Below are 25,878 nucleotides of genomic sequence, written 5' to 3'. Positions count from 1 at the left end.
TGTGTGGACCAGTACAACAACATCTCTTTGGAAACTAACGCAGGCGGAAATCTGCTTACTCTGGAACTTCCTCCTGGATTGACTGAGAGGGATGCCCCCGTGGAGTCGCACCATATGGCGTAACAGTTGGAACAAGCCCATTTTTTGAGTTCTGAGTGGTGCTTTTTGTAATTTAGTAGGGGATCTTGAGCATTGTATATTTATTTTCCCTAACGTGTATAATTTTGTCCTCACAGTCTGTAAATCTGAGGTGACACTTACAGAACGGTCTGTTTCCCGTCTGTTTTTGTGTTTGGGGCCTTGGAGCAGATTCACTAACTGGTGATGTGCAGCATGTGATCAGTTAGTGAGAGTGTGATGCTTCCAAGATTGATTGAGTGCCTCCGCATGATCACACTTCACTTGGAAATTTCCCATATGTGCTCCTCTTAGGATTTAGATCATTTTGTGCGACTGCGTAAGAGTGAAGTAAACATCATTGTCAGAGCCCAGAGCCAAATGAGGCCAGCTGGGGAAGGTGGGAGAGACAGAGAGAGAGAGAGAGAGAGAGAGAGAGAGAGAGAGAGAGAGAGAGAGAGAGAGAGAGAGAGAGAGAGAGAGAGGTCTGTTTGCTCGTTTCACCTCCTAATCAGTTTTCCTGGGGGATCCGTCATCGACGGCAGCAGAAGAGGCAAAGCGGAAAAGGAGATATTTGATTTCAGCAAATCTTCTACATCATAATTTTCAACATCGTACAAGTAAGAAAGTCTTAAATTCGTCTGCAGAGAGGCAACATGGCTTTGTTTTGTTTGTTACTATTCCTGTGTGTGTGTGTGTGTGTGTGTGTGTGTGTGTGCACATCTGTGCTTCACTGCCACATGTTATGACCCAGTGATGCTCACCATCATGATCCACTCATATTTTGCGCTGCAGAACTTGTATAATGAGGTTAGCTGTCATTTTGTCAATGCATTTCTTTAATTGCATGTCAGAGTAAAATATGCAACACTAGTTTGACAGTGCACGGTGATGCGCACAAATCGTAGGCATCTTAAAGCGTGCTACAAAAACGATGAAAAGCTTCTAAATATCAGGCATAAATATCTCAACCATCTGCAGAATTTGGATTTTGTCCATGTCTACCAGCAGCTATCACTATGTTGAAATCCTGTGCACTGGAAGCACTTGATGTGCAGAAATCTTAGGCAGTATTGGGAATGCAGGGGGGGTGGGGTGTGGTGGAATTCCATAAAGCAAAGATACTACATTTCAAATAATTCACATATGATGCTAAGCATTGAAGAATAAAAATAATATATTGTGAATGACAGCAAAACTGAATTATTTTGGGTGTAGGGTACTGTAGTTTTACAAGAATATATCACGTTCATCAGTTCATTATTGTCCACTGTTTGACGCCTTTTCGGAAACATTTAATGGGAAACGTTTTCCTTTGATACGCAGAATTCTGCACTTTTTGTTTTTAAGTTATCATTTAGAAAATTATTTTACTGACATACAAATGAAGAAACAAATCTCCAAACTACATTTATGCAAAACACCACAGTGCCTAAGACCTTTGCACAGTACTGTACATTATGTTGTACTACTATGTAATGATGGTTTCACCTCCTTTGTATAGTAACTTTTCTTTCTTTCTTTCTTTTTTTGCAGTTTATTGTTTTGAATGTTTTTAATGTAAATCAGTGATTTTGAGTAACACTCTACAAAATGAACAACAATCAGGCTATAAGGTGCATTTTCTTCGTAATCAAATGGGCAGAATTTTCCATCTGCTTAAAATATTCTCCACTGAACACACTGAACTGTAGTTGCTTTCTGTTCCCGTCTCCATATGCATGAATGCTGCAGATTCTTTAATAATGTTGGATTGCTGGGACAACATTTGTGTTTTTTACATAACAATGAGTCCACTGCACACCAGCAGATAAGCCTGGAAGAGTCCTGATAATGAATCTGATTTAGATCCACCACTGTGTGAAAACTCTGTCACGTTGACTGGAATTGATCTTCATTTTATTGCCAATTGATTTATGATCGACTGCATGTGTGATATGAAAACCTGCATATGAACTGTGCTCCAGTCCAAAAGTAGATGTCTCTCTCTCTCTCACACACACACACACACACACACACACACACACACACACACACACACACACACACACACACACACACACACACACACACACACAAAAGGGGTTTTGATGGCTGTCCTGTGAGAATCTCCTCTTGCCCCAGTTTCTGTCTCTGAAACAAACCAATGGGAAGAAATGAGAACAGCAGCTGGAAAACAGACGCCTGGAAACAGACGTACACTGTGCAACAGCTTCCTGACTCGGCCCGAGTGTGAAGATGGTAATGCACAAATTTCACAGTTGACGGGCTTTAATGAGCTGCTGCAGCCTGTCCATCACACTGACTGGAGAACACCTTCGCCTCACACCCAAATGACACGACACAATGTAGAAGGCAGCAAAACGAGCACTTTGCGATGGTTTGCACCACTTTGTTCGAGGCCTATGTTTGGATGCATCACTCATTTAGCATGTGGTCAGTGATAACAGCTTTCGATTCATACAGTTAACAGCTATTAAGATGCTGGCGTTCCAGAAATCTAATGTCACTTACGAAGAAAGAACTATTTTTCTTTTTCTTTTTGATAATCCAGTAATAGTGATGGAGGTAATGGCAACTACAGGAGCACTCACTGAGTACTCAACTCAGTGCAGGGAAAACAAATTTGGATTAAATTTGTGGAGATGGTCAAGACTGAGAGGGCCCTGTCACATCTTGATGATTTAGCCAGCGTATGCCAACGTATGAAAAATGTGCAAATGCGATGATTTAGCCAGAGTATGCTGACAGCCCCTTTTCCACTGAATGGTTCGGGTTGACTTGGTTTGTGTTTCCACCGTCAGCAGAACTCTTGTTTGGCAGGCGGAACACGTAAATATTGACAAGTACTTCATTGAGCATCACACGGAGGCCAAACAATAATTTCACATTTTTTAAATTAAATTTTTATTTTTGTCTTGGTGGATCAGGGGATTTATTTTTATCGTGGGAAGACTGCTGAAGAATCAACTGATTTCTGTGGTAAACACTGACGTGAATGAATGAGGCGCTGTGACTCTTTCAACTTTTAAAAGAAGTTAATTGTCTTGTGGCACAAAGCGCCGGCATTCTCTGGTTCAGGCTGAGAAATGCACCGAGAGTAGACAAACAGAGGGACTTCTTTAAAAACACTATGTTTCTTCAGCCACAACAAGCAACTAAAGTATTTTCAGACGTCGTTTTCCAAAATCAGGATGCTTTATGTGGATAGGTTTTTGTCAGGCTGTGATGATGAATCCGAATTAAATGAACAGGTAAGATTAAGATTTTATTTTTACTTCGTGTGTGAATGGTTTTAATATTTGGAACATTCTGAACTGTTTGCATGAGGACTGCAGCTTTCATTTGTTGAGCCAATCAGTGGACAGCATCAATGGACGTATTTCAACTTATGAGTAACTTACAAGATATGTGTGTCGGCAACCTACAATGTCCCGCATATGAAAGACATATGAGTCATATGCTGGCATACATCAAAAATATTGTGCATGCCCACAATTCTTTGACGAACCCACCTTATTATGACATATATGAGCGTGCTTCAATGTGCTCTTAACATACACAAAACTTACCCTTAACTTAGATATGCACCAGCGTATGCCAGCATTTTTAATAAGCTCAGCATACATTGGCTAAATCGTCAAGGTGCGACGGGGTGTAACTTTAACAATATTGCATCAGGTGGTGTTTGACTGCCTCTCTCTGCTGCCGTTATCACTCTTTTAAAAATGTAATTGCATTGTTTTGATCAATGTCAGTTATATGGTTTCATTGGTTGTCAGTTATATAATTTCATTAGAAATTTCAGGTCTTTGTGTCAGTTGATGTAGAGTTTATAAATTACATGTTTGATCCAGATAAGCGAATACACATAAAAGAAAGCTGTGGAGAAAAAAAGGAAATCCAGAATTTAACATCCAAATCGCAGTAAACACCAAAATGTAATGGTTTCTTCTACTTTTAGTATATGATTGTTCGTTGCATTAAGTTTCATGGACTTCTATTAATAACCCTTTGAAAAAAATGATAGAAAATCCAGAAAAATGCACCTTTTTGCATTCTAAAAAAGTTTTGGGGGGTGGGGGAATGTCTTGAAAACTGCATCTAGACCTCATTCGACACAGAAATTTAATCCAGCCTTCTTCTTTTTGGTACATTTGTTCATTCATAACTCTGAAAACCAATTGAAATGGGGATGGGGGGGGTGGGGGGGTTGCTCGCCATGTGAAAACTTAACATTAGATAAAATAATCCAGAATCTACCTTTAGATCTCAATAAACACCAAGATTTAATAGGTTCATGGATATCTAAACGTTCTTTGTGATCAATTTATTGATATATCAAATAAGTGTATTTATTTATTTATTGTATGCTGTGTATATACAAATACAGAGACTGTTATCGACATGGTTTATTTTAAACCCTATTTATCACAATCACACACCATGGACTGGTATTCTGTGCTTTTATTCTGTGTATTTAACTATTGGTGCAGTGCATCGATATTTCATTCCGTGACAGCATCTGTGATGCTTTTTAATGAATGATAATAAAAATGAGTCTAAGTCTAAATAAAGAAACAAAATTTAAAAAGCCCCCCATCTTAGCATATGTAAGAAATCAGTGAAATGGACAAAAAAACATCGAGAATCAGTCTTCTTGGAAAGATCAGTTAAGCTGTCAAGGTTACATGAGATCAGTCAGGAAAACATTTTGCACCATCACAGTCAAGCAAGCTTTTTTAAAATCACGTAACATCCTTGGTGGAGGTCGAGGAAAATTAAGGGCAAACTACAGAAGAATGAAGATCAGGGGCCTCATGTACAAAGACTTGCAAGGATTTCCTACTGAAGCATGGCTTACGCTAAAACCCAGAAAGTGTTGTACGCAAAAAATATCCAAATGTATCAAAGTGTGCATATGCATGGATCCAAGCATGCTCCATTTGTACATCCCACTCAACGTGCAACTGAGCGCACATGCAGACGTACCAAACTCCTCCCTTTCCACACCCCTATTTAAATATGCATATTCATTTAAATAGGCCCTGAAGCTAGGATTCCCCACTCCATCAGATCAGTCAACATCAACACAGAAAATAAATTACAGAGTGTGAGCTACAGATGAGTGGAAATGAAGTGGAGACACACAGGGATAGTTTATTTGGTACCCTGTTAAATGGAATAAACATGAAATGGAAAAAAGGTTGTGTGTGTGTGTGTGTGTGTGTGTGTGTGTGTGTGTGTGTGTGTGTGTGTGTGTGTGTGTGTGTGTGTGTGTGTGTGAGTGAAGCCATAAATGCGCACAGGCCAGAGCAGCACACACACACTGAACCCCGTTAGGGGTTGCCACAGCAGATCAATCGTTTCCATCTCACCCTGTCCTCTATATCTTCCTCTGTCACACCAACCACCTGCATGTCCTCCCTCAGCACATCCATAAACCTCCACTTTGGCCTCCCTCTTCTCCTCCTGCCTGGTGGCTCCATCCTCAGCATCCTTCTCCCTATATACCCTGGGTCCCTCCTCTGCACATGTCCAAACCATCTCAATCTCGCCTCTCTGACTTTGTCTCCAAACCGTCCCACCTGAACTATCCCTTTGATTCATTCCTAATTCTGTCCATTCTCGTCACTCCCAAAGAGAATCTCAACATCTTCAGCTCTACCACCTCCAGCTCTGCCTCCTGTCTTTTTGTTAGTGCCACCATCTCTAAGCCATACAACATAGCTGGTCTCACTAGTCTTGTAGACTTTCCCCTTCACTCTTGCTGATATTCTTCGGTCACAATTCACTCCTGCCACCTTTCCAAAGTCAATTACTTTGGACAGTTGACCCCAACTATTTAAACTCATCTGCTACTCCTTGTAACCACACAATTCCACTGGGCTCCCTTTCATTTACACACATGTACTCAGTCTTGCTTCTATTGACTTTCATTCCCCTGCTCTCCAGAGCATATCCCCACCTCTCCAGACTAGACTCAACTTGCTCTTTACTCTCACTATAGATCACAATGTCATCTGCAAACATCATAATCCATGGAGACTTGTGTCTGATCTCATCCATCAACTGTCCATCACCATTGCGAGCAAGAAAGGACTCAGAGCTGATCCTTGGTAATGAGTCTGTCATTCCTACTACGCATCTCACCTCTGTCACACTATTCTTGCACATGTCCTGCACTACCCTAACATACTTCTCTGCCACTCCAGACTTCCTCATACAATACCACAACTCTTCTCTTGGCACCCTATCATAAGCTTTTTCTAAGTCCACAAACACACAATGTAACTCTTTCAGGCCATCTCTGTACTTCTCCAACACTATTCTCAGAGCAAACATTGCATCTGTAGTGCTCTTTCTCGGCATGAAACCATATTGCTGCTCACAGGTCTTCACCTGTTTTCTAAACCTAGCTTCTACTACTCTTTCCCATAACTTCATGCTGTGGCTGATCAGCTTTATGCCTCTGTAGTTACTACAGCTCTGCACATCACCCTTGTTCTTAAAAATAGGAACCAGCACACTTCATCTCCACTCCTCAGGCATCCTTTCACTTTCCAAGGTTAGAAACTTGTTGTGGCTGGGGTGCCTGGCTGCCTTTTGTTTCTGTCTTCTGTTTCTCTCTTTTGTTTTTCCTTCCAGGTGGCACGCGTTTAGGACTGAGTGGCTGAGTTTATCAGGACCTCACCCTGATCACCTGAGGCTGATCATGTGCAGCTCGTCAGGACTCACAGCTGTGGTGCATCTACATGGATTGGAGCATGGTGGCATTTAAGTCTGGAGTACACAGTGTGTATTTGCCAGAGACTCGACCTTGTGACCAGACGGGTGAGATCGTCATCTTGAGAGCCATCTCATCATTATGGATGCAGAGAACGTCCAGGTTTGATGCCATGGTCTGTGAAAGAGGAGGGGGTGAGGTCTCACGCTCGTCAGCACACTTCCTGAGGTACGTCAGGTTTTGTGACTAACATTTGTACAGTCAGTAAATGTGGTGTCCCTCACACCTTATTATATTGAGCTGTTATGTTAGTCGTTTAATCAGCTTCCACTGCAGTGAGTAATGTGAACGGGGTGTTCCATGCCTGCAGGGTGGGAAGCTGATTAGTGATTAAGCCAGGAAGTGTTTGCTGTTTGTGTACACCTTTGAGCGGTCTCTCTGTGTGTGGAGTGTGGACTCACATGATGGTTTCTTCTTTCACAGACTCGGTTTGTCGCGGCCACCTGGGGGGTGTCGGCGGGGTCCTTGGGTCCGAACTGTTTCTGGCTCCGGACCGTTTGTGCAGCTGGGAGCGCACCGTATATCCACCTCGCCAGTCCGCGCACTTATTTGTTATACTTTTGCACCGCACTGTTATGTCATTAAATTTTGTTATCCTTTGTACCGTGCTCTGCTTATTTCATACTGGGTCCTTCAAACGCCGGTCGGTTCTCCAGGCTGCGTCCGACACATAACAAAACTCCACTGCCATCTCTCCTAGACACTTCCATGCATCCACTGGAATGTCATCTGGACCAACTGCTGTTCCACTCTTCATCCTCTTCATAGCTGCCCTCACTTCTTCCTTACTAATCTCTTGTACTTCCTGACTTACTCCTTCCTTTACCATATCATCCAGCCTTTTCTCTCTCTCATTTTCTTCATTCATCAGCTCCTCAAAATATGTCCTCAGCCTTCTCAACAAACACTCCTCACTTGTCAGCACATTACCATGTGCATCTTTTACCACCCTAACCTGCTGTACATCCTTTCCAGCTCTGTCCCTTTCTCTGGCCAATCAGTACAAATCCTTTTCTCCTTCCTTACTATTCAACTTCTTGTACAGTTTGCAATATGCCTTTTCCTTAGCTTCTGCCACTTCCCTTTTCACCTTACACTGCATCTCCTTGTACTGTTGTATACTTTCTTCATCTCTCAAGCGTTTTCGCCAACCTCTTTCTCCTTATGCTTTTCTGGACCTCTTCATTTCACAACTAAGTCTCCTTGTCTTCCTTCCACTGTCCAGATGTCATACCCAGTACTGTCCTTGCTGTCTCCCTCATCACATCTGCAGTACTTTTCCCGTTGTCCAAAATTGCTTCCCCTTCATCCAGTGTTTCTCTCACCTGCTCGCTAAATTTCACACCACAGTCTTCCTCCTTCAGTTTTCACCATCTGATCCTTTGTTGAGCTTTCACTATCTTCTTCTTTACCTTGAAAGTCATCCTAAAAACCACCATTTTATGATGTCTAACGACACTCTCTCCTGCCACCACCTTACAGTCTCTGATTTCTTTTAGCTTGCATCTCCTATAAAGAATGTAGTTCACCTGTGTCCATCTTCCTCCACTCTTATATGTTACCCTGTGTGCCTCCCTTTTCCTAAAGTAGGTATTCACCACAGCCATTTCCATCTTTTTTTGCAAAATCAAGTACCATCTGCCCTTCCACGTTTCTACCCTTGATGCCATATCTACCCATTACTTCCTCATCACCTCTGTTCCCTTCGCCACCATGCCCATTGAAGTCTGCTCCTATCACCACTCTTTCATGCTTGGGCACACTCTCCACCATCTCATCTAACTCACTCCAGACATCTTCTTTCTCCTTCATCTCACAACCTACCTGTGGGACATATGCACTAATGATATTCATCATCTTCAATTTCCAACTTCACACTCATCACCCTGTCAGACACTCGCTTAACCTCCAACACACTCTTCAATACTCTTCCTTTAAAATGACCCCAACACCATTTCTCATCCTATCCTCACCATGGTACAACAACTTGAACCCACCGCTGAAGCTCCTGCTGTTACTTCCCTTCCACTTGGTCTCTTGCACACACAATATGTCTGCCTTTCTCCTCTCCATCATATGAGCCAGCTCTCTCCCTTTACCAGTCATACTACCAAGATTCAAAGTCCCCACTCTCATTTCCACCCTTCTCATTTTCCTCTTCTCCTGCTGTCTGTGGACACGTTCACCTCCTCTTCTTCTTCTTCACCCGCAGTAGCCCAATTTCCACTGGCACCCTGTTGAGCAACAACACTGGTGGCAGACATTGTTAACCCTGGCCTCAATCGATGGAAATTCGATTCTTAGTATGCATGGTTGGGTTGGCTTGTTTTATGCTGGATGCCCTTCCTGACGCAACCCTCCTCATTTATCCGGGCTTGTGACTGGCACTCAGAATGTACTGGATGCACACCCCATGTGGCTGACTTCTCTGATGACTTCTTGTTTATTAACAGTTTCCCAGCATCACCTCTACGTGTTGCCAGTGGACCAATAGCTGTAGAAACCTGTATATGCCAGCCATGAACTTGACGTGGCGCACCGCACATTACCACATCATTTCACTTTTTATTTGAATGTTAGCGTGGAGAAGGACGTGCATATGCGGCCTTTGCACATGAGGACCCAGGTGTCTCACTACTAAGTATCCTAGACAAATCCAAGGCAAAGCCTAGAAAACATCTGTCTGTGGCAGATAAGCAGCTACTTCCAGGACATAAGGATGGACGACAGCTCTGTTAGGTCAATGTGTTAACATACTTGTACAGCATTATGTGCTTCTAAAGTTGACCTAGGGAGAAATAAATGTGTACCTTATTGCAGAGGTGGGATGAAGTCACATCAAGTCACTCTCAAGTCATGAATAAGCAAGTCCCAAGTCAAGTTTCAAGTCATAATGACCACCAATTGTTTGCAAGCTGACTTGAGACTTGACTTGGGACTTGCAGATTGATGACTTGAGAATGATTTGACAGTGACTTTGTCCCACCTCTGTCTTATTGACATAAGATGACTTTGCAGCAAGAGAACTCTATCATTCAGGAGGGAGAGAGTGAGAGATGGTGACAGAAAATCGACCAACAAATGATTGCATCCTAGCTAGTACTCAGGGCCATGTGCAGCAGATTGGATTAGATGACCATGATAGGAAACTGAGAAAATATAATCATACATCACCTGCCTTTGTGGGGTTTTTTTTTGTTTGTTTTTTTTGTTTTTTTTAGATTTGTTCCATTTCTGCCAAAACAATACTCTATTTCCCCAGAGCTGAAATAAACTCTGTGGCTCAGCTGTTTTAAAATGCTGCTGTTTACTTAGGAGGTATCTAGGGATCAGTGCTGGCACCAATGGAGCTCTGGGCCTATACAAGACTTACTCCTTGTACTTATTCTACCTAGGAGGCAGAACAACTAAAAAAAATTGCCTCTAGCTTAAGTAATTGCTGACAAAAGCAGTACTTATACTTTTACACCCTTTCCTTGAGAATTAGAAGAAACTGAAAGAGGTTATAGATGTGTCAGGTTGCTTGGAGACGGCTGTAGGAGGATTATAAAGTTCATGGGCCAAAGCAGAGGCCTGGGAGCAGGCTGAGCTGTATAATGATGGGGGGGGGTGCTCAGCTGAAGGTGAGAAAAGAGCAAAACAAATCAAACGCTGGGATTCTGAATGTAATTAAAGGTTAATTGGAGCCTTTTTAGCATCAGAAATGTTCCATGCTGTCCAGTTTGAAGCTCACAGTGAACACTGATAATCTCTTCTAGCAGATGTTGCCATGGTATTACCATCCCAGATTACTCTGACTCTAACGATCCTGGTTCATCGGCAGACGGAGGACATGGACGCTCCTCTCTCCACGCCCTATAACATTCAGATCTGTGAGGTGACATGCGACTCCTTCCGCATCATGTGGGACATGACCTCCGAGGACACCGCCAGGGCCACGCACTTCTTCATCGACCTGAGCCGCAAAGAGAGCCGCGATCCCAACCGCTTCAAACACAGGGTCTGACACCAAAGCATCTATTCTTTCCTCTGTCCTGTGTTTCTATTCTTCATATGATCTGACATGTGACAAACATCATTTTATTGTGGTTTAATAGATGAGTCTCACTGCCTTTTTGCTATTTTGCATTTCTAAACACAGAAAACAGAGGCTGCGCCCTTTCAGTTACTTCTAATGCAGGCAAAATGCAAAATGAGTGCAGTCAACAGCTTCAGGCCAGTGACTCACTTCTGCATTATTTCCTCTTAAAATGGGCACAAACAATTTCAGCTGCAGCACAGAAAGGTTTTCATGTTAATTCCTAATTAAACAAAATTTCATGCTCGCCTGACAATCATTGACAATTAAGTCAATTTGGAACGGTTTTTACCTATCAAGCGCTATTACTCCTCCTGAGTAGCATGAAGAGATACTTTATGTCAGATTTAATTGTAACTCGTGTAGAGCAGGAAGCTCAATGGATAAGTAGGTGGCCTGTCAATATTTTGACTTGAGTTTGAATCCCGCTCATGCTACCTGTCTGTGCCCTTGGACAAGACAGTTGACAAGATGTGGCTCAAAAAGGGGTCACAATTGCAAACTCACAACGCAGGTTTAGGAGTTGGTGAAAAGGTTTTATTTGGAAAACACACAAACGTTCAGTACACAAGTTGTTAATCAGCCAAGCAGAGATAACAGGCAGGAGTAGGCAGTGATGTGATCCAAAAAACAAGGAGAGTTCACATACACGGCGAGGCGAGGTTCAGAGGCTGAGACAAAAACAAGGTCAAAAACAAGGCAAGGTCAAAACACAGGCAGACTGTAGATCAAGGCAAACAAGACTGTGGTTAGGCTGGAATGAGAACGAAAAGCTCAACAAACAATTATCAAGTATCGCTTGAGGGCGAGCTCAGTGAGTATCAAAGAGGGCGAGCTGAGCGTAGATACAGATATGAGACAAAACCATAACAAGAGCCCAGAATGGGCCCAGAATGATGACAATCTGCATTGTCTCAGTCCACCCAAATGTAAAAAATGCGTACCAGCCTTGGCTGTACTGGGGAAGTAACATGCATAAAACAAAACATTCAATGCAGTAAGTACAGTGTGCCAAAGTACTATGTAAGGCACACAATGTATTGCCTTAAGACAGACATTTGTTTTGGGGCCAAAATACCCTTGATATTTTTCACAATGTGTACAACTTAATAGTTTGTCCACATTTGTTAAATACTTACACAAGCAACAAATGTCTGGTATTGTTTCTGGAAGGCTGACAATTTGGTGGTTTTGGTGAAAGTCACATGTTGTGATGAGTCATGAACATGTTGCAATTCCTGTGAAAAACAACAACATTCCTTTATACTCCCGTCACACTCGAGCATGAATGAGCCTGAATGCCTTATGAATGAGGATTCGAACAACAGTTGTGCAAATTCGAGCTGGACCTGAATGCCTCATACAGCATTCTTACAGCAGTCAGAATATTCGTGGACCAGTGCACATGCCCTCTACATTCGTGTTGCGCTTGCGCTTGTGCTGGAAAACATTCGAATGGTGGTTGAGTTGCAGTCGTACAACAGTCTGACTGTAGCCCTAATATTTGTATGCAATTCGAAGCATTTGGACTGTGTTCAAGGCACTGTAAGAATTGTTTGAGCATGGCGACTCCTCGCCGAATGTCTCGACCATCCTCCCCGTCACACTAGAGCTCGAATGACCCTGAATGCCACACGAACGGATATTTAAACTACAGTTGGGCGAAGTTGAGCTGCATCCGAAAACCTCGTACAGCATTCATGAGTGCATGCCACACAGTCAAACACAATCGCACAGCCAGCTCGAATGTAGTGACATGCACACCACTGTGGAGCTGCAATTGAACTGGGGAAACATTGGATGGTGGCCGATGCACAGTTGTACCACTGTGCATCGGCTGTGCCACTGAATGCAAAGCATTCTGATCGCGTTCAAGGGGACCTTGAAATGGAACAGGCATGCCAAATCCTGCCGGCACATTCCAATTGTGCCCTGATGAGCTGGACCCCCGTGCATCCTGTTCGGGACATGCAAAGGAAATATTGTAATGTACAAAGTCTGGCACGCATTCATTATGTGGACTAGATGTGAACATTGCACAATCACACCAAATATGCTGTGTGTCACAGCCAGTCAGTGCATCTCAGAGCCTCACTGCACCACGCAGAGCTGATCGGGCTGTCACGTCCACAATTGACACGAGATTACAGGCATAGTACCATCCCCACTTATGGGATAGATAATGTACCTGTACCATTGTGCCCAACATGGGCGGCGATACATCCTCTCACACATGAGGTGGACTGACAATGGATTTATGATACCATGCTCATGCTTGGTCGTTACACTGCGATCACAGACACTGCACGTCAGCACATATCACACTGATGCACAGTGAGGCCATGTGGATGGAGTCTAACAGCCATGATAACATGTTAATACAGATACATCCTCTGACACATGAGGTGGACTAACAATGGATCTGTAATGTCATCCTCATTCTGGACGTTACACTGTGATGACAATCGTAACACGTCTCCATTATGCGCTGATGTGCAGTGCGGCCATCTGGACGGAGTCTAACAGCCATGATAACATGTTAATACAGATACATCCTCTGACACATGAGGTGGACTAACAATGGATCTGTAATATGCATATTATGGGCATAAGTGGTGCACCATGTAGAGCCTTTGACTCGCTGTGGGGCGTGATGCTGTGCAGCTGCACGTGATGTTACAGCTATAATGATGGTTCACATACAGTGGCTTGCAAAAGTATTCAGCCCCTTGGTATTTCACGCATTTTAATTTATGGCATTTCAAATACAAAAAGTAAATTAGGCTTCTCAATATAAAAATTTCTAAAATGATCTTCCTTAGACTCAAAGTGAAAGTAAATCTCTACAACTTGATATAAATTAATGAAAAATCTAAAATCCAAGATGATCGGTTGCATAAGTAATCAGCCCCTTTGGTATAATACCTGCAAATAATCAGTTTAATTGCCAGTTTTCTTCAGACAAGTCAGAGGATGGATACATGAACATTTCCAAGTCACTGAATATGTCTTGAACTTTATTTACATCACTTATGAAGAAATACAAACAATATGGCACTCTATGGTAAATCTGCATGGAACAGACAGTTCTCAAAAACTGAGTGACTGTGCAAGAAGGAGAAGAGTGAGGAAAGCCACCAAGACACCCAGACAACCCAGAAGAAGTTACAGGGTTCTGTGGCTGTGATTGGAGAAATTGTGCATAGTGCATGTTTTGCATTTTGTATCCCCAGTTATACAGCTTCATGATGAAGTGGTACAGAGGAGGATTTTCTTTCACCAAAACAGTAAATCTAGGCTTACATCTCAGATGTACCTTCTGGCAAATTGTAGCTGAGTTGTTCTTTTTAGTAAAACCATCCTCTATGTGGCAACTGTGTTTTAAATCCCGCTAAAGGAAATATTTGAACAGATTTATCACGCAACAAAGAAATATCTTTACAGTGACTCCATGCAACATTTTGTGGATCCATGTTAAAATGATCTGTTCTGCATCTAAATTTAGACTTAGTGTAGCACTTATGATCTCACTCTTTTCCCCAGGCAAAAATTCTGACGGTAATTATTGCAATTATTCAGTGGCGCGTTTCGTTGTCGAGTCGAGGCTCCAGTAGCTGTTCTCTCTGATACTCATAAAGACTCAGACTGCAGTGCATCAACGATGTTGCCATGGATATATCGGTCCCTGAGCTTGTTGTAATTAGCATCTTAAGAGGACTGAACAAAGCCGCTGAACTGGTTTTCTGTCTTAGTTACAGCAGCAGTTTTGGCTTGCTGTTTAAAATACTGATGGCGATAAAGCAAAGTTAATGAAGTTAAATGGTTGCTTAGGTGCTTTTTGGTCTTGAACTCCAAATGAAACACCAACATACAGTAAAGTACTCAGACCTCCTGACACCTGCTGTGGCTCCTAACTGTCCTCCAGGACGTCCCGACCAAACTGGTGGCCAAAGCAGTGCCTCTTCCCATGGCAGTGAGAGGTCACTGGTTCCTCAGCCCACGGACCGAATACTGTGTCGCCGTTCAAACTGCTGTCCGGCAGCCGGACGGTGATTATCTGGTGTCGGAGTGGAGCCAGGTGGTGGAGTTCTGCACAGGGGGTATGGTAGAGATCTTTAAGCAGAGAAAAGATAAGGAAACCTGTAGACTTCTGACAAGAACGCATGTATTATTGTTTGTGCAGACTATGCCATAGAACACCTGCAGCAGCTGCTGGACAAGGCTCAGGGCTCAGCCGGGAGGCTCCTCAAGTTCACCGTATTTTATCGCAACCAGCACCCAGACTACTTTGAGCACGTCAGGTAAAGGCTTCATGAAATGATTCCCAAATATTTGACCATGATGGTCAACATTTTGGAAACTGTGGAAAATTTAATAATTAACTGAGCATTATTTAATTCACCTTTAATAATTAAGGAGACTCTAAAAATTTTAAACTTGGTTGCAAGTTGAAGTTTATTTGACAATCATAGGTTTTTGTCCTGCACGTTTCTGTACAAAATTGTACCTTTGGGTAAATGAATGAAGGCTGCAATTTGTCGAATGTAAGAATATAAAAACCAAGTAAGTAGAAATTAGTTTAAAAAATGTTTTTTACTAAATTAATGCTCACAAAATTAGTCATGTTAAGTGTGAGCAGAAATAATACCTAAAAATATGTTACCTTCAAAAATGCAGGGGTAGAGGTTATGTGGTCAACCCTATTTTCTAATGTGTGCAAAATGTTTCTGAAAGTAATGCTTTATTTTTGTGCAGAGATTATTAGTAGGTGCTGATTACATTGTCAGGAAGGTTCTGATCCAGGTGTGCTTTCAGGATTAAACAGTATTTCATTTATTTGTAAGATTTCTTGTATTAAAGGATTCAAAGAGTCAGTAGTTTTTCTAGACTTGTCTAGAACATTAGTGACGGGACAAAAATTCACAACTAGAGTGTCGTCTGAGAGCTAATATGCCTGATGAGAAAATAGCTACAGACATGATTAAATACAGGGTGACCCAAAAAACCGGAACCTATAAAAACTGTAATAGCTCATTGTTGTGGAACAGCCTAGCAATGCCTGGCAATGTTTTTCCCAGCACTTGTAATTTGAACCTTTCTTGTAAATAGCTAAGGATTTGTTAATAAAGCATTTGTTTTGAAGACCATCTTTCTCTGTGGAATACAACAGAGCATTTCTGGCGTTGTCGGCAGGATCTCCATTTTCATTTGAGGATACAGTGAATTTAGATGCACATTAATGGAGACAGCTATAACTGATCTGATTAAGGTGCTACAGGAGCAGTTACAAATGCAGCATGAACAGCACAAGGAGGACATGGAAAATCAATGGAAGGAAGCGACTCGACACCTCGAGCTTTAGGCAAGGCAGCATAAGGAAGAACTGGATCTAAAAATGGCACTCAGCAGAGGAGCCACCGCGGCCAAAGCAACACCGTCGTTTGCTGGATTCCATCACACAACAGAATTGTGGAAAGACTACTACGCAAGATTCAGTACATTCTGCACCGCTAATTCCATCACTGATGACGTCAAAGCCCAAGTCTTCCTGACCAACCAATCTCCTGCCTTATACAAGCAGCTCTTGAACCTTGCCAAGCAGATGAAGGTGCCCAGGAAGATCAACGAATCAAATCGAGAAGTTCATGGATGATCAGTTTGATCCAACAAGGTTTACTGTGCGAGAAAGGTTCAAATTCTGCAGTGACATGCAGCGAAAACCAGGAGAAACGCTACACAAATTAGAGGCCTGCATTCGCCACGATGCAGCTACCTGTGATTTCACAAACATCAAAGATCCACTGGATGAAGTTCTACGTTTGTTTTCGTCTTTAACACAACGCTCCATGAACAGTGAAGCAGTGCTCAAAGCCTTGTTCAAGATCAAGGATAATGAGCTCACCTTCACCAAGGCTGTCGAGGTCACTGTCGAGACAGAAGACACAGCTAAAGTGGCCAAAGAGACTGTCTATGGGACCAAGTCCAAACCAGTCCACAAAATCAGGAATGACTCATCCAAAGGATCATCTAAGAAGTCTCCAGACACATTCAAGATGTCCGGTCCAGATCCACCAACAAGTCCAACGTGCTACGCTGTGCCAAGGATCACAATGCTTCAGAGTGTCTACACAAAGGCACTAAGTGCAATTTTTGCAATGTCGTTGGACATCTTGAGAGTGTCTGTCGCAAGAAGCTTTACCAGAAGAAAAAGACAGCAAGCACCAAGATCATCCGACCAGTGGCAGTCAACCCAGAACTTAACATCTATTTGGTTACATCCAAGTTAGAAGTGTCTGTCACAATCCAGAAACAGCAGTTCAGAATGGAACTCGACACTGGCAGCCCAGGGAATTTCATCTCTGTGCCAGTCAGGCAGCAACTTGGAAAGCCAAAAATGACTGATGTTACATACCGCTACAAATCAGCAACCAATCACAAGCTACCAATGATTAGGATGGTCACTACAGTTACAGAAAATCTAGTAACCGGAATCAATGCAGACATCAATTATACAGTTACCAAGATGTCAGATCTCAACATTCTTGGAAAACACGCCATCTATATGCTGGGAATCAGTCTGGATTCAGCTCTGCAATCAGCCCTGGCTATTAAATCTGTCAAATTGAAGCCAGTTTGGGGAATGTCACAAGTTCCACAGATGTTGCAGGTCTCATCTGCTGATGCAGACACGGCACTTCAACAGGAGTGCCAGAAACTATGTGATGAATTTCCAGATCTCTTCAAACCAGAAATGGGATACCTCAAGGATTTCAAACTGGATGTAAAATTCAAGCCCGATGCAACACCAATCTTTTGCAAACAGTTCCATTTGCAATCAGAGATGACCTATCCAAGGCCTACGATGAAGGCATTGCCAAACATTTCAATGACTACGGCACACCTGTGGTTCCACAACGCAAGGCAAGTCTACCAGGCCAACTAAAGCCTAACATTCGAGTCTGTGGGGACTACTCTGCTGGCATCAATGACCACTTAGAAATGCATCGGCAACCTATTCCTCTCCCAGAGGTACTCATGCAGAAGCTGGGTGGAAGATATGGCTACACAAAGATAGACCTAGCGGATGCTTACAACCAGATCAAGCTGACACCCCAGAGTCAAAGAAGACTAGCTCTCAGTACACACCGTGGAGTACTACTGCAGCAAAGACTCCCATTCGATATTAAGTCAGCACCTGGTTACTTCCTGGAGATCATGGAGAAACTCACACTAGATCTGCCAGCCGTTGTGGTCGATCTGGATGACATACTGGTGAGTGGAAAAGACACGATTGATCATCTCAACAACTTTGTGGTTTACTCGCCTGGCTCAACGACAGGGGTCTATGCTGTCGGCGGGAGAAATACATCTTTGCTCAACCCAGTGTTGAATACCTGGGGCATATCTTGTCATGGGATGGGATTTCAAAAGGCCCCATGTAGTTGCTGTCCACAAGATGCCACCACCAACAGATGTCTCCACCCTTAGATCTTTCTTGGGGTCAGTACAGTTCTATGGAAAACATCAGAACAAGCCACCACAGACCACTGTTCAACCCTGGATGCTACTAGAAAAACCATGGAGCCGGATCTATGTCGATCACGCCATCAACTTCATGGGCTCTAACTGGTTGGTAGTCACGGACGCATACTCAAAGTATCTGTGTATTCATCCCATCACATCAGTTGGGTCGAGAGCAACAATCGATCTTCTGGAGGAGGACTTCGCTCATTTCAGCTACCCACACACACTGGTGACTGACAATGCTACAACGTTCACCTCAGAAGAGTTCCAGAGCTGGTGTAAGGAACGAAGAATCACGTACCTCACAGGAGCACCCTATCATCCTGCTACCAATGCATCTGCAGAACACCTAGTGCAAAGCTTCAAATAGGCACTACGCAAGTCATCTCTGCCACCAAGGACAGCACTTCAGGAGTTCCTGCTACAGTACTGCCGTATGCCATAAGGCATGCGACCAAATTACAGGTGCAGCAATTACCCATACCCGTGGACAAGCTCACCCGAAACTACCAAGTTGGTGACCCAGTCTACACAGAGTACTTTGGACCTCGTCATGACCAACAGCCGAGATGGGTTCCTGCCATCATCACAAAATGACTTGGTACCAGATCAGTCAATGTGAAGGTCATTCCTCGGGGACCCACCTGGAGACGTCACAGGGAGTAGCTACATCTCAGATACGTCAGTGAGTATGATGTCAACCCACCAGAGGACTTCTCTGTTGACAGAAGCATCAACACAGAAGTGGAGATTGTAATTCCACCTCCAGATCATCCAATGGAGATGGGGGTACACCTGCTTGAGCAAGCACCACCAGCACCAGGGTTCAAGATTCCAGCATGTTCTGTAATGTTACACTTAGTACTGTGCTTTTCCACACATAGAGTATTCCGTGGTATTATAAGTAAACAACTACAGCAGTATATAAGGCAGACAGGCAGGACTCTGGCAATGTTTTTCCCAGCACATGTAATTTGAACCTTTCTTGTAAATAGCTAAGGATTTGTTAATAAAGCATTTGTTGTTGAAGACCATCTTTCTGTGGAATACAACACTCCTACAAACTTCAGTCTGTGTACGACAATTCCCCAAAGTTTCAGTTATGTTGGTCTCTTTGTATAAAATTTGTGTTCTTTCAAAAGTATGCTCCAAATGGTATGATTTATTGGTGAAATAGGTCTCCAGGCAAAATGTCTTTTCCTTTGTTGACCAAGACATGTTGGGGAAGGTGATTGGGACAATAGTCCTTCGTAGGATCTATTACAGTTTTTATTGGTTGTTTTTTTTTGGGGGGGGGTCACACTATATTACACAATTTATTTTGGATCTGAGCATGGCTTCAGTGAAATCTGCTTTTTGAGGAACTGCACTAACAGGCGAACAATTCCTAGATGCCCGCTTAACTGGATCCATTCCAAAAATGTATGACACACTCCTTTAAAATAAATTCCATGAAAATCTTCAATCGCTTCCTCCAATTTATGGGTCACAGTGGGGATGGAGCCTATCTCAGCAGTCACAGAGAATGAGGCAGCATACACCCTGAACAGGACACCAGTCTGTCACTGGGCCACAAACAGACAAACACATTCACCTACTGACAATTTAAAGTTTTCAATCCACCAAACCTACATGTCTTTGGATGTGGAAGTAAGCCGGAGCACCTGGAAGAAAACCCACGCAAAAAGGTGGGAATCAATCCCATGACCTCCTTGCTGTGAGGCAACAGTGCTAACCACTAAGCCACCACCAACTGGGAGGACATGCTGGAGGGTTTATATCTCCCAGCTGTGTTGGGAATGTATTGGGATTACCCAGGAGGGGTTAGAGCACCTGGCTGAAGATAGGGAAGTGTGGGTTGAGCTGCTTTGTCTGCTGCAACCCAGAACCCAGAGGCAGAAAATGAATGAATGAAATATTTTGGAGTTCTGGATATTAATGTTAAATCTTTGCATGAAGCACAACTCAAAACCTTATGTAGGCATTAGATTCATTGCACTACACATTTTGTCCCTGTTCATATGTCTGTGTCCCCCCCCCCCCCCCCCCAGTATGGAAACCACTGTGTTTTTGCATACCAAAATCAATCTTGCAGCTAAGTGTAGGAAGTGTTTTTCTCCATTTTTTTCTGACAGAAACGAATGTGGAGGACTAATGCATCCGACCCTAAAGGACAGCAGCGGGAGTCACGGTTCTCCGATTAACGGAAAACTACAAGGAGTCTTCTTCAGCTGCAACACAGAGTTTGACACCGGCCTCCCTCCCAGAGACTCCCCATATGGTCCTCTTCGTTTCCACATCCCAGCTGAACGTCTCCTGAACCCCAACATCTGCTTATACTTTGCAGACTTCTACTGCATGTACACAGCCTATCACTATGTGGTGCTGGTGTTGGCCCCTGTTGGGTCAGATGGAGACAACTTCTGTCACACCCGGCTCCCCATGCTGGACTTGTCCTCCAACCCCTTCCTGACTTATACCGCCCCTAAGAGCCCCGGAGAAGAGCCGATTTTCTGCCATGCAAGTGACGTAATCCTCGAGGTGCTTTTCACAGAACCGATCCATTTGGACCAAGGCAGTGTGGAAGAGATCAGTGGGCACCACCACCTTATGAGTCTGACCACAGCCAACGCCAAGAAGGACCCTAGCTGCAAAGTGTGCAATATTAGTGTGGGCCGCTGAGGGAGGAACCGTGGCAACAGACCAAAAACCAAAAGTCAAAGTGCGGCACAGAAACAGTCCAACTCTCCTGTCATTGGTGCTGCTTTTACCTCCTGGACTCAGTCAACCTTAGATAGACATAAACATTTAGTTAACACAGTTCGAAACGTGTGCACCCTTGAACGCACACTACATGCTTTAGACAACTAGAATTTTATTTTGCAAGATATGTTTGACTCAATGAACCTTTAAAAAAAAAAAAAAAAAAACTTTCTGGACTTGTTATTTATGTCCTTAAAACCCCAAATGTGTCTCATAGTCCCAAGGTGTTTTTGGTTCTTGTTTGTTGCCCATGTCTGTTGGGTTTGTTGTATTGAACAAATTTTCAAAAGGCTTGGTAAGACAGTTGTGTCTAACCTCTAATGGAAATAAACCTGCAGTCGGAGCAAAACAACAAAAAAATTGTTGTAATTGCACAATATGAGCCAATTGTCACCATCTTTCATTTATCCTGTTTGTTTGGGTCTCACAGACATTTGTCAAAATGTTTAAGCCTAATCTGGAATACATTGCATATATAATTATGGTTAATGTTGGCATATGTGGTCGCAGTTAGCGTGATTGGACTTTAATGCGTGCCTTTGTACGCTAATGATAATTGGAAAAAGAGCAATTCCAGATTTCTGACGTCTGCCAGGGGTTGACGAGGACTCAAAATAAAAGATTTGTCATTCACACCATGACCTCTTTACTTGACTCCGGATTCCACAACACAATGCAGTAATTGCATACTGATTCAGAAAGGCCCAACTGACCAAGATGTTGCAATCTGATATTTAGTTCACAAACTGAAGCAAGTGTCTTCTTGATCTTGGTTTTACATCATGATATCATATGTGTGAAGTAGTTGTTACGTAATCCTTAAAAGTCTACAAAGAGAAATCCTGATCCAGAATCTGGATCACCTCCAAAATTCAATGGAGTCTTCCAAGGCCTAATCTATCTGTGGTGCAAATTTGGTGAGAATCTGTGAAGTAGTTTTGACATAATCCTTAAAAGGCTAAGTAAAATCTTGGTCCAGAATCCAAATAACTTCCAAAATTCAGCAGCGTCTTCCATGGCCAAATATCTATCTGTGCTGAAAAGTTCGCCAAAATCTGAGCAATAGTTTTGGCATAATCCTAACAGACAGACAAATAAATAAATACCGATGATTTTATTACATCCTTGGCAGACAGTGTTTTCTTGAACATGGCGCATCAATCCAAATGCCGGGTCATGTGAACAGAAAGTCTAGCACAAAGAGTGGTAGACCCACATGTGGAAATCTAGTAAAATTCCTGGAAAACATTCCTCACTGAAGAGACAGAAGACACGTCCTGCTAGATATTGTGATTTTTGTTTGGGACCTTTATTACCTTTGCAACTTTTAAAGGTCGAGCTCAAACATGCTTTCTTGACAACTAAATTGCTGACATGTCTTTGGCTCAACATTGAAACCATCTCCAGTTTCAAATATGAAATGAGAAAAAAAAAAAGGAAGAAAAAAAAAGCAGACACTTTGATGATTAAGAAAATGCACCCCCCCCCACTGCAACAGCAAATCACTACACTTTCATTTGCATCATCTTACATTGTATTAATCATCCACATGCTGGCTGCCTGGTGTGGGATGAAGCCCACAGCATTAGGTTGGAGTAGATGCAGGAAAAGATATTTTGAAGGCATTTTATAGCATCACTGCAAAACACCTGATGTGAAGAAACAATTACTGCACTATAGCAGTTATTTATACCCTTATAACTTAAGACTTCTTTCAAATCAAAATGTACAAATACATTCCTCAGGGCCCCTTCACACACAGTACGAATATGGCCAAATTGCGCATGAACCAGGAATCGTATGCAATACGTGTAAAATCGGAGCTGCCTCCAACGCCTCCTATACCTGTTGCTACAACTATTTGTGCACACCAGCAGCTGAAAGACAGAGTGTGCCCTGTGAGATCCCATTCGATCCCTCTCACGGCAGGTGGTGGCCAAATTCTAGGTGACACAGATGAACACCAAACACCACTCGCTTGGCACTTAGAAAGTGTGTGGCCATTCGCGCTGTTAGCACGAAAACAGTCAGCAGACAATCACTTTCGAGCTGGATGTGAAATTTGTCTAAGTGCCCCAATGACTGTGAAGTTACCAAGTACACATGTGGCATGCCAGAGTGTTGGCCCCCCCCCACGTATGCATGTGTTTCGCGCGCTCCTCCCTACTCTACTGTTTCCTTTCTACTGTTATGTCAAACAGATGAATATTTTCATCTATTTACTACTCTTACTTTCTAACAATTTATATTTGCCCCCCTCCCAAGCCCGTTAAAGGCTGTATGTCTGAGTTGTGAGCCATTCAACCAAAGCATGAATTCATCAACTGGATATTTTTCAGGGCTTGAAAAATATTCTGCACTGAATTTGACTTCAGAATATTCCACCGTGAAAAACAGGTGCAGCGGGAGATAATGGACACAAGTCAATTAGCTTATGAAGGTCATCAAGATGCACAAGTTCATGACTTGCCGGAAGCACAGAAAGTGGAATGTCATAAATTATAACAGCACACATCCATAGAGAATTCAAACCCAAAATTTTAATTGATGTGAGGCGACAGCATCAATGACTGCACCAAACTCACCACAGCTCGGTTCCTTCAGTGTGGCATAAGCACCACTAGTGTTTCCCGCTGACAAGCAATAGTGGCCTCCAGTAGTCGACAGGCAACCTGCGAATAGCAACTTGAGAGACCTGTCTGCCTTCATTTTGGCATGCCAGCATGGCCAAAAATAGGTCAACCTATCCCATATTTATAGCAAGATGCTTCAGCTTCTCCCTGGTTTTCACTCGGGGTCACCACAGCAGATCAAAAGTGAATCTGCATATTGATGTGGCACAAGTTTTGGGTAGGGGTGTTCTTGAACCAGGAACCTTCTGCGCTTGGAAACAAGCACACTAAACTGCTTGTCCACCACCTCCTATCTTGTAACTATCAGTACCCAAAATTTCAAAGCTGGCTCTCAGACTATGCAGTAGTTTTTAGTTACTGACCTAATACCCTGCTGAGGGGAATCAGTTCAAATAAAACATTTTAGTTATGGTGCTCAGAGCAACGATGTGGACAGGTTGCGTGTTCATACTGGGTGAGTGATTATACACATCCATATTAACCTCAATGAACACTGTGATAAAAAAACAAACAAAACACCCACCTGTTCACAAGCACACACATTTATTGTTTACAATTACGTCAATTTGTACAAAGTAAAAAAAATAAAATTAAATCACTGATTACTGAAACTTTTACACAAAAATATTGACAGATATGAATTGGAAAACAGTCCACTCCTTCAGCCTGCGTTGGTGTTGAAGGAAAAAGTCAGATCTTGTGAAATGGGGTAAAATTATAAAAGGTCTAGATTACACAGATTTTGTGTCTGGATGAAAGTCACTCATCTGAATGTTAAACCAAACTTTATTGTATCTCACAACTAATGCATATTCATTCATTGTAATTGTGATGCGATTCAAGATTTGATCAAAGATGTTTCCCTTTAAGATGAAATCACAGAAATATGTATGAGATCAGCAGTTTCTACTATGACACCAACGCATGCACGGATATTATGTGATACATTGTGTTATTCACAAAGAGACAGTCCAAAACGTGAGTTACCCTCATCATAAACAAGCTCTATATAAAGCTATTTGGCATATAGATTTATTATGAGATCAGTTATGCTTAAAAAAGAATCTACAACATCAGGACACTCAACTCATAAAACAGACTGCAGACGGAGTTCCTTCAGAATACACTACACTCCATTAAATTCCATTTCGGCTGCCCACGTCTCCATAAATGTCTGTTGTTCCATAAAGATGGCAGTGTTCTTGTATCTATGCAGGTTCAACATAGCGAACGTGAAGAAGTCTTTGCTTATGTTACCATCTGTTCAGGCCACAAACATCCACAGAAGGACCTGTAAAATGAAAATTTACTCTGAACTCTGAATTCAAGCCACAGTTCACAGTGAAGACAGTAAAGCATGGTGGTGCAAGCATCATGATATGGACATGTTTCTCCTACTGTGGTGTTGGGCCTATATATCGCATACCAGGTATCATGGATCAGTTTGGATATATCAAAATACATGAAGAGGTCTGTTGCCTTATGCTGAAGAGGACATGCCCTTGAAATGGGTGTTTCAAACATGACAATGACCCCAAGCACACTAGTAAACCAGCAAAATCTTGTTTCCAAACCAACAAAATTAATGCCTCGCAGATGTGAAGAAATCATGAAAAACTGTGGTTATACAACTAAATACTAGTTTAGTGATTCACAGGATTGCTAAAAAAGCAGTTTGAACATAATAGTTCTGAGTTTGTAGCGTCAACAGCAGATGCTACTATTATTGTGAACACCCCCTTTTCTACTTTTTTTTTTTTTTTACTAATAGCCCAATTTCATAGCCTTAAGAGTGTGCATATCATGAATGCTTGGTCTTGTTGGATTTGAGAGAATCTACTGAATCTACTGGTACCTTGTTTCCCATCTAACAATAAGAAATATACTCAAAACCTGGATTTATCTTCTTCTTTGTCTTTTGGCTCTTCCCATTAGGGGTTGCCACAGCAGATAAATCGTTTCCATCTCACCCTGTC

The 25,878-nt window shown here is 42.6% G+C and overlaps 2 protein-coding genes and 1 long non-coding RNA gene across 4 annotated transcripts in view; 1 reads left to right on the top strand and 2 right to left on the bottom strand.

The window, feature by feature from the left end:
• The first annotated feature begins 576 nt into the window (after positions 1-576).
• LOC117510268 (phytanoyl-CoA hydroxylase-interacting protein) lies at positions 577-21,618 on the top strand. The gene is made up of 5 exons (XM_034169905.1): positions 577-737; positions 10,728-10,904; positions 14,908-15,082; positions 15,166-15,283; positions 20,642-21,618. Exons 2-5 carry the CDS (start codon positions 10,737-10,739, stop codon positions 21,186-21,188), a joined length of 1,008 nt encoding a protein of 335 aa, XP_034025796.1. The 5' UTR covers positions 577-737; positions 10,728-10,736; the 3' UTR covers positions 21,189-21,618.
• LOC117510270 lies at positions 5,719-15,015 on the bottom strand. Its single transcript, XR_004560663.1, has 3 exons — positions 14,881-15,015; positions 10,767-10,774; positions 5,719-5,729 (listed from the first exon to the last, which is right to left on the bottom strand). It is a non-coding gene; the product is annotated as an uncharacterized LOC117510270 (long non-coding RNA).
• A 3,395-nt stretch (positions 21,619-25,013) lies between the features above and the next one.
• Positions 25,014-25,878, bottom strand: part of gins4 (GINS complex subunit 4 (Sld5 homolog)) — a 25,473-nt gene continuing 24,608 nt past the window's right edge. Inside the window, exon 8 of one of the 2 annotated variants that reach the window (XM_034169903.1) lies at positions 25,014-25,193. The gene's annotated coding sequence lies outside the window, so the exon portion shown is untranslated. The remainder of the gene's footprint in view (positions 25,194-25,878) is intronic. The other variant, XM_034169904.1, reaches the window with a different exon arrangement.

Source organism: Thalassophryne amazonica, chromosome 5 (assembly GCF_902500255.1).
Source record: "Thalassophryne amazonica chromosome 5, fThaAma1.1, whole genome shotgun sequence".
NCBI classification, from domain to species: Eukaryota; Metazoa; Chordata; class Actinopteri; order Batrachoidiformes; family Batrachoididae; genus Thalassophryne; species Thalassophryne amazonica.
This window is presented reverse-complemented; position numbering and strand designations above follow the sequence as displayed.

Coding starts and splice junctions, on each gene's coding strand:
- LOC117510268 (XM_034169905.1), top strand. CDS start 10,737: ATGGACGCTCCTCTCTCCACGCCCTATAACATTCAGATCTGTGAGGTG. Junction 10,905..14,907: donor CCAACCGCTTCAAACACAGG/GTCTGACACCAA, acceptor ACTGTCCTCCAG/GACGTCCCGACCAAACTGGT. Junction 15,284..20,641: donor GACTACTTTGAGCACGTCAG/GTAAAGGCTTCA, acceptor TTTTTCTGACAG/AAACGAATGTGGAGGACTAA.